The sequence below is a fragment of the Octopus bimaculoides genome, chromosome 6 (assembly GCF_046866305.1).
Source record: "Octopus bimaculoides isolate indiv1 chromosome 6, ASM4686630v1, whole genome shotgun sequence".
Taxonomy (NCBI): Eukaryota; Metazoa; Mollusca; class Cephalopoda; order Octopoda; family Octopodidae; genus Octopus; species Octopus bimaculoides.
The window spans coordinates 117,401,194-117,410,955 of NC_142933.1; the positions used below are offsets into that span (position 1 = coordinate 117,401,194).

At 35.5% G+C, this 9,762-nt stretch overlaps 1 protein-coding gene across 3 annotated transcripts in view; it reads left to right on the forward strand.

Moving 5' to 3' along the window:
- Positions 1–9,334, forward strand: part of LOC106875289 (uncharacterized) — an 86,874-nt gene extending 77,540 nt beyond the window's left edge. For all 3 annotated transcript variants that reach the window (XM_089354488.1, XM_089354489.1, XM_089354490.1), the window contains one exon: positions 5,939–9,334. In XM_089354488.1, the coding sequence (XP_089210614.1) occupies positions 6,258–6,575 (318 nt within the window). In that variant the 5' untranslated portion in view covers positions 5,939–6,257 and the 3' untranslated portion in view covers positions 6,576–9,334. The remainder of the gene's footprint in view (positions 1–5,938) is intronic.
- Positions 9,335–9,762: the final 428 nt, after the last annotated feature.

Genomic DNA, 9,762 nt, shown 5'->3' on the forward strand with positions numbered 1-9,762 from the left:
TTTGTCGCTGCTACTGTCCTCGGGCCTGGAATTTGGTACTGTTCCTGTATCTCTCTGTGTTTGTGTGTTCACCCACGCTGCTGCCATCGTAACTGTTGTTGTTGTTGTTGCTATCGTTGTTATTGCCAACGTTGTCACTGCTGTTGCGTTGTCGTTGTTGTTCGTGTTCTTGATATTGCTGCAGCCGTCTTTGAAGTTATTGCATGAGTGTTTTTGTGTGTAATATATTTATCACAGGTATGTGCATATATGTTCATTGTGTGTGTATTACTTTGTTTGTATCTGCTTTATTTTATTTCATTTTTCTCTCTCTTCTCCTCCCTTCTGTCTTTAGTCGTCATATTGTGTGGTGTATTGGTGGGTGTTATTGCTCCATTCGTGTTTTCTATTGAGGCTCGATCTATCTATTAGTATATGTGTAGCCTCTGTGATCTAAGTGTTGTGTCAGTTCTATGCGTCAATAATACCTTAACCTCTATGTTCTGTTTGAGCAGGTTGGTAGAGCACTGATGAGCCTTTCTCGTCTTTGAGCTCTCGCCAGTGCTCACCTGTACGCTCTCTTATGCTGCGAACAGTCTCTCCACTTTAAGTTGTTGTTATGTTTCTGTACCGTCCCTCAGAACATCGTAAGTTATACACTATATTCTTAACCTTACAGTTAACCTGTGGGTTCATCCTACATACACTGCAATTGTTCTCCGTACATGGGGACTTATCAAATGGATAAGTTCTACAGATCAGGGACTTTATAGGGTCACCAGGCCTTTGTACTATTTTAATCTGTAGATTAACCTTACTTAATGTTTCTTTAAAAAGTTATGCTAGTTCGCCACCGGGGGTAGCATCAACGAAGATGATGCTCTGGTTATTACACAGAAGACAGTATGAAATTGGTTTGCAAAATTTCGTTCTGGTAACTTTGGAGGAATCTTAAATATATCATAAAAGATACGTTTTTCTTAAACACACATACACACACACGCGTGTATGTGAGTGTATATGTTTTTCTGTATACGTTGCCTCAAATCTGTAACATAATAATCAATAGCGACAGGAGCAATATTAATACCAAAAAGTAATATTTATCTCCCACTAAAAGGTGGAGGTTGTGTTAGAACACAGAATACTACGTAATTTTCCGTGAAAGAACGTCTCGTATGAACTTGTGGTGCATATAAGCACTCGTGTATTTATCGTTGGCGGGCGATAATCGTCCTCCGTGACCGCCGGAACTACCAAATCATGTTATTTCGGCCTTCCTTGGCCTTGTCGGTGGCAGACTTCCAACTAGACACAGTATCCGATTCCCTGGTCAGCGATATATAGAATCTCAGTGTTTATCCAGGCACTGGTGTCGCAAATAGCTGGTCAACTTATTAAGAAATAATTAACATAATATAGATTAAAAGTTGTATGGTCAAGGCGAGAGAAATAAAAAAACGATTGAATTTTCATGGTACGATTTTCTCTCTATACTACCGGCTTGTCACGGGTCTGCACAAAGTGAAATGAACCGTAGGAAAGGATGAAACCAATGTAATATATGTACAGACATAAAATCCTGTCTTTGTGAAATTGTTTAAATGCATTTAAGTGCTTACCCGCATACATACGCGTGTGTGTGTGTGTTTGTAAAATAATAACTTTAAACTAAGACATAGTAAGGCTGAGAAAAGTTATATGTTACTGATTTCAAATGTCGTTCAAACAAAGATAGCTTTCGGCTACCTAAGGCATATATCATATCACCCAAGGTATATCATATTACTGTCTCCAGTAAATATTACCTTGGAACTATTCTTTCATTTCATTTCATTTTATTTCATGTTTTTTTACTATACACAATCAGCCGATTGGTAAAAATGATAAAACTTCAGATAAAATACTTTACAAAATTGTCTTCCTTGTACTTTCTGAGTTCAATAAGGTCATTTTCATATTTGGAGGAAATAAAACCAGTTCCTGTAATATACTAAGTAGTATAAAATGTTGTTTAGTTTGTTCGTTTACTATTTTCCCTGCTGGTATAACGATTTCCAATTAGCTTTATTTAATATTCTTATTTTTTGATAGAAGGTTTTTCTGTACGATTTAATTGCTACACACATTTCTATTTTCATACGGCAACAAATATAGAAGTGTTTACATACTTACTTTGGATTCATTCATTATTTCTTCGCTAAGTAACATGGAAGCGCTATTTTGATGACGAAGTCAGAATAAATCTGAACCGTGTTTCGAGTTGTCTCTGATAAATATCACTGAAAATGAAGATTTTTTTGGTCAGTGATTTATATCATTTTCTCCCACTGTATGTATATGCGTGTGTGTATATATAAGGAATATTTTTGTTCCTTGCTTTAAATATTAAATATATTAATATTAATTTACATCCACCTTAACGCGGATATATTGTTAGAACGCCGAGTACTGCGTTATTCGCCGTGAGAGGTCCTTTCATACAGGCGCACAGTGCTTAAAAGCAGTCACACATGTCGCAGCAGACGACAATCGTCTGGAATGGGTGCCGGAACTACCAGATCACGCGATTTCAATATATTTTGCTTCCTCAGTAATAGGTACCTGCTCACTGCATACATGCCAAACTCATGTCAAGTCTCGTTGCAGGAGTAGTGGACATTAAGGTTTCGTCATCTCTGTGAATTATCAATATCACGTACTCAAAACGAGGCCAGATTCTTCGAGAACCAGATGACTTACTAGAACTTTTGAGAATTTCGTAATAAGCTGCAACAACATCAGCAATAACAAAATGAAATATATGTATTTTGTGCATCTTTTTTCCATATTCTTTAATATCTGAGAGAGAGAGAGGGGGAGATAGGATGAGGCAGATAGTGTTTGTATTGTCAGAGTAAAGATACATCAACAGCAAGAAAAAGTAGATATAAACAAACAGCTGAACTGAATTGAAATGAAATTAGCTTTGTTACTAAAAACTACAGTGATGATGCTGATGATGATGATGGCGGTCATGGAAGTAGTGTGTTGAAAGCAAAAAGTTTTTTGTTTTTTTTTAAGGAATTAAATCTATAATCTTCGTAGAAGAATATTATAGATTGTTAGAGAGGAGGAAGTGGTGGAGTAAGAGAGAGGAAGAGGAAATGTGAGAATGAGTGAGAGAGCAGACAACCAGCCGATGCATTATGCTGTCACTCATGTGGTTAGTGGAAGCGAGAGGTGAAGAGTAAGAGAGAAATGTTAAATACATGAAGAGGGGAGTTACATGGTTAAAATGTGTTTTGAAGAAGTAAAAAGAGAAATATAAAGCGCTTAGCTGAGAAGAAATTTTAAAATCTTATGTATCATTGTGACTGGAAGTGAAATAACTCAGCAAAATAAATATTAAAATGCAAACCATCCTTTCTTTTTTAAATAACTTATCTTAATCTGTTTCGTTCCATGGGATTTCCACCAGTCCCATGAAGAAATTATTATCGTGTGTAATCCTTGTATAATCGTATGTGTATACTCTGTAATGAAGCGATCTGTTCGAAACGTTAAGTTTCTCTTCTTTCACACAGTAGACTAATTTATTTCACTGTGAACTTATCAACTGTTTGTGCGTTGTATTTGCTGACGCCTACAATCATCGAGTCCCTCATGTACTGCTTTGAACGAGTTAATCTCATAAAACTTGATATAAAGAAGATAAAAAAAAACTCGGATTAATTAAGAGCATTAATGCAGTGGTGAGAAGAAATAATTGGTGCAATAACTAATATTATTTTGATCTTGATTTTGTCAAGAACGGGTAACAGAACCAGACGTTTTTTAGTCTTTCAGACCGCCTCGACGAAGCAATAGTCTTTTCCATATCTGCCAAATCGATGAAAAGAGAATTACTTTTTTTTTCTGTATGCAACGCTGGCTCTCAGCCTTTCGTCACTCATCCCTACCCCCTTTCACTGAAAGACGTTTTACAAATGTCCCATCAAAAGATTTTCAAAACGAAGAAAGTGTAGCGCACACTCGAGTGAAATTCTATTATATATACATACATACGAACATAGTAGATGACAGCTAGCCTTTGGCTAGGGTGAAGTTGTGGCTGTGATGCTGCTGCCTGGGTCACTTGGTGCAGGAGTTCTCACAGGTTGTATTTTCGTTGTTGATCCATGGTGAATTAATTCACGAACAGGGCAGTGTTGTAACCAGGGCAGTGTTGTAACCAGGGCGAGTTGCTTGTTGAGTTGTGTACGTAAAGAGATGTTGACTTTAGGACGATGGTGGCACCATTTTATAATGGAATGGAAGGTTTATGGTACCTGTGGAGTATCTCCTTCTCCCATTATAATTATTTTTTGTGGCCAGTGGCTAGATCTTAAAAGGTCTGGAACCGAAAGACATCGAGATGAAGAGAAGCTGGGTTTTTATAAGGAATTGTAGGCTCGAAACTGAGTTGAGAACAGGCTGTCACACGTAACCTTATTTAGGTACTTCGGTTGGTTATACGCTGTGTATTGGCGCGATAGAGTAAGGAACAAATTGCGCCAATACCAACCAATCAGAGTGGTGGACACAACGGGGTCCAAAATGCAGCCAAAGGCTAGCTGTTATCTATTACGTTCGTATGTATGTATATATAATAGAGAGGAGGGGAATTTCACTCGAGTGTACGCTACAAAAGAAAATTTTTAAAAAAGATTAATTTAATAAAACATAAGTTAACTTTGGACTGTGGTTTATTTATTGTCCATAGTTTCTGAGACTTTAATCATCCAGCATGTACTCTTTTCTTGATAACTAATTGAACTCGTGTCCCCAATGTTTTATCATTCATGGAAATTATAGAAGGTGAGAATTAATACAACGAACTTATATTGAGCCTTGACGCCCACCTGATAACGCAATCATTATTATTCATATTTTCTCCCGACAAAAAAAAACGTTTTGAAAATATCTTTGTATGCAAGAAATGTACTTGGTTGAAATATATTTGTATCTAAGAATATTCGTGACTCCTCCCTCTAAACACCCTGTTCCTTCGTTGTGCCCTCTTCGTATTCCCCGCTTTCTTCATGTGAGCGCATAACGACCCACAAAGAAAATCATCACCAACCGGGCTAAAAACTACTTGTGTGCAATTAGACGCGCTATTCGCACATAAAACAACTGTATTACGTAGATAGCATGATTTGGGACACATTTACCATGTTTGGCCTAGTCTCTGCACTTACTTCACCTAATATCGCTCATATAAACTCTACTTTTATTGACGGCCTTATCACTCAGCTATCTTTTTAGTATTGTTCTGTTCGCCCACACATCTGTCATAGACGCTTTCAAACACATGGACAATCGCACGTAGTCAAGTAGTATTAAATGCATATTTAAAAACTATAAAAATATATGCATCCTCCGACGATGAGTATTCCCAATTTCTGATCATTGGAACTACTTATTTATGTATTAGTGTGGACGTAATCTAGAGATCTCACAGAGGTTATATGTAATTAGTTTCGCTGGGAAGCTATGCAAATGAGCTGGGCCAAGCTTAGTTTTATTTATATTTTCAATAAATCGCCATCAGCTACGTCATCTCGTCATTTTGGAAGGGACAAGTAAATATTTTTATGAATCTTTAGTAACACTGAATGATCGGTTGGAACCCTATCCCAAGCTGCCGAAAAGGGCCATTGTTTCCAGCTATAAGACGGACGATTTATAAATCAGTAAAGAATTATTATTGAATTAGAGAAGGATTTATGAATTAATTTAAATGGTATGTATGAGGAGGGTTACTGCTGTTGTTGTTTAGCATCCGGTCAATCTTAATAGAGTAGACTTGCAATCAAAGGCATTCTAGCCTTGATTATCTCCTCTTTTTTTTTTTTTTTTTTTTGTCAGCCATTCTGTATTCAGTACATTCGTTGAATTTACACAGATGTTAATTTTATTATATTTCTTCTTTCAGATTGCTGGAGTGAGAATACCTGAAAAAAGAAATAATATATGCCCAAGGCCTAATACACTTAATCAAAACTCAGACCTGCCTCACTTGTAAGAAGAAAAACTCGGAGGATTTTATTTTGTTGCTGTTTTTGCTATTTGTAAATTTCATTTTAATTACTGAACCATTATGTGAGAAATCAAAATCTTCACATACTTATTTTTCTTCCCACCCGAATCTCGAAGAAATACTCGTATATAATTACAATCACTGAATACCAACGATATTGTGATCAATAAAAAAAATATCACATATTTTCTAATATAAAATTAAAAAGTAAAACATGGAAACGATTAGAAAATACTTAAAAAAGAAGCCAAAAGATTCAAATGGCATTGACGGCAAATATACCATACCTGAAGAACTTAAGAGACAATTTCCAGATTATAACACAGATTCTACGGAAACGCATCGTTTACGAACAATTTCAATTTCTAGGTCTGGTAGATTCAAACCAAAACGAGATCGCGGTGCCATTTCACAGAGACCAGATATATTTCAACAGCCAGCCAAGGAAAAGAAAGAGGAAGCGGCATCCAGAGAAGAAAGGAAACATGATAGCCCTCGAACAACTCGGTCATCGAATAATAATTACCGGTAACAAACTATCACTAAAATAAGCTGGTTATCCGTTTAAGCTATAATTTTCTGGACTCGAGAAGCTATGTAATATGGCGTTTACAAATTCGCGCCATATTGCAAAAAAAAAATGTATATCTAACAGAGAAAAAAAAATTGAAAATGAAAAATAAAGAGTTACATCCAAGAATACATAGTATATGGACAAATGTATATACATTTGTGAGCACAGCGATTATCATTAATTCTTTGAAGACGCTTTTATAACAAATTGAACTTGGATAGGCGGGAGCGATAAAAAAAAGTACCAGGCATAAACTGGAATAGATTCAAAACGTTCAGTCGATCACACTCTTCCTCTACAAATTCGTCGGCTTTACACCAATGTAAAAAAAAAAGTCGAAGTATTTTAAAATTTAGTATTGTTTTAATTCAACAGCATTTTAGTAAATGACATTGTTAAAATAAGGTTTAAACATGTAATTATATATATGCATGATGTATGCGCATAATGTATGTATAACCTGTGTGCGTATGTGTGTGTGCGTGTGTGTGATAGCCCTTCCAAGACACGTCCTGTTTATTTCTCTTTAGAGTTGGTATGGGGACCACACGAATTCTGAGGAGCAAGAAAGTCGACTGGTCTTACAAAAGACATCATCATTATAAATATCCCTACTTTATTATGTCTTGAATACTTTGCCTCAAATTGCGGTTTCTCCATTGTTTGAAACGTAATTATGCAACTATGTGCATGTGCATGTGCATGTGTATGTGTGTGTACGTGCATGCATGCGTGCGTGTGTGAGTGTGAGAGAGAAAAAGAGAGAGAAAGTGGGGAGCGCAGTTTGACTGATTGTTTTAGGAGATTGTTTTACAGCCATAAGATTCTGGTATCGATTCTACCGTGTGCCATCTTGGGTAAATGTCATTTTCTGTAGCTACGGCTCGATCCATACATTGTAAATGGAACCGGACAGCACGAAAACTACATAGGCTCTCGTGATAGATCGTGCCTATAATACAACATGCATGGCCTTCCCGCTGATTCTATCTGAGAACTACGTTAAGGGTACAGGTGCAGGTAATTCACTTGATCGAACAATTGAGTCCTCCTCGGTGAACGAAGTCACATGCACACGCGAACACACACACACACACACACACACACACACACACACACACACACACACACACACACACACACACATATCTGTGTATTTGGGCTTATATGCGTTTAGAATGAAATACGTGTATGTACTCAAGCAAAGATATATTAATATATAAGATATATGAATATATTTATAAAGACATATAGATATATTTATGTATATAGTGGGATATGTAGAAATATAGACACATATAGACATACAAAAGTTGCACAGGTTGCAGACCATGATGAGTTTCCGTGTCTCATTGTCTTGACTTGAAGCCTTCCCAAATTCATATTCTTCTCGCACTGTTATGGCGTTGACACAATGTACACCAGCAATATATTAGAGAACGTTCGGCCTACTTTAACTACGAAATTTGTAAAAAGTTGGTATTACAAAGATATCAGTATTTGTTAGTCTGTTGGGGAGGGAGAGTTTCTAAGGGTCGTTTTAGACCCTCTCTGGTTGCGGACATGGAATGACGAGGTGAAGTTGTTGCACTATGTATATATTTGTGTGTGTGCATATATATATGACAAGAGTAGAGATTCAAAGAATCAAATAGAACTCAGCTGTCAACAATGGATGAAATATCTATTCTCTCACTTCATTTGTTTTATCTGATCAAGTTATATACATACATACATATATATATATATATATATATATATATATATATATATATATATATATATATATATTCAAGATTAAATAAAAAGATAACGGAAAATGACATACCTGTATATATATATATATGTATATATATATATATATATATTTATATATATATATATATATATATATATATATATATATATATATATATATATATATATATATATATATATATAATTCAACAAAGCGTGTAGAAAAACATACGAACATATACTAAACACACAGACTAACGGAAAACACAGGTCACCAACTCCTCTTCAGTTACTGGCCAGAGGGTCGAGCGTAATTTCGGCCACTATCACGTGATCCGCGACGGCCTAAGGCGGTTTCATTCTTTTACGAGTTGCCTTCGACCAGACTGGTCACGATTTTCTGAGCTCCTCGGTCTACTCCTCCTGTGTTTATAGTCCTTTAGGACAGTTTTTCATTTCGCCTTCGCGTTACCCATTTTTGTCTTGTCTTGCAGTCCTAGGTCTTTATTTGCTGTATATGTATCATGATTTTTAATTGTTGTCTTCGTGTGGCCCTAAGCTTTTATTCTGTTTATTGTTTTGTTATGTTTTGGTCCGATTCCCGGCAAGTTTCTTGCCGGTGCTTCCAGAGTGGAATTAGTATTATCGATAATGGCCGAAATTGCGCTTGACCGTCTGACCAATAACTGAAGAGGAATCGGTGACCTTCTGTGTTTTCCGTTCGTCTGTGTATTTAGTATATGTTCGCATGTTTATTTTCTACACTTTTTTAAAATTATATATATATACATATATATATATAAACACACACACACACACACACACACACATGTCATTTCCCGTTGTCGAGTTATTTAATCCTGAAAATATTTATGTAACGCACGCACTCATTTATTTTTTTACGTATATGTATATATATATATACATATATATATACATACATACATACATATATATATATATATATATATATATATATATACATACATACATACATACATACATACATACATACATACATACATACATATATATATATATATATATATATATATATATATATATACTTACAGAAATTATGCATACATACGTGCATACATACATATATGCATGCATACATATGTGTGTATATGTTTATATAAAGTGAACGTGTATATATTACTGTACATCTCTTTGTGTATACATTTATGTTTGTTTGTTTTTTTTTATTTTTGTATGCCTCCTTTTATTTTGATATTAATAAATATGGATCCGGTTTCCAACTAAGAAACTACGCCTCCGCATCAAATTTCTGCTGCTGTGTTCTACAGTTGTGTAATAAACTTCAAAAAAGTGTTTTGCGTAAATTTTGCTCCATGTACAGAATTCATTTTCGAACCAAGATTTCATTTCTTTTTGTTCCGCCCAC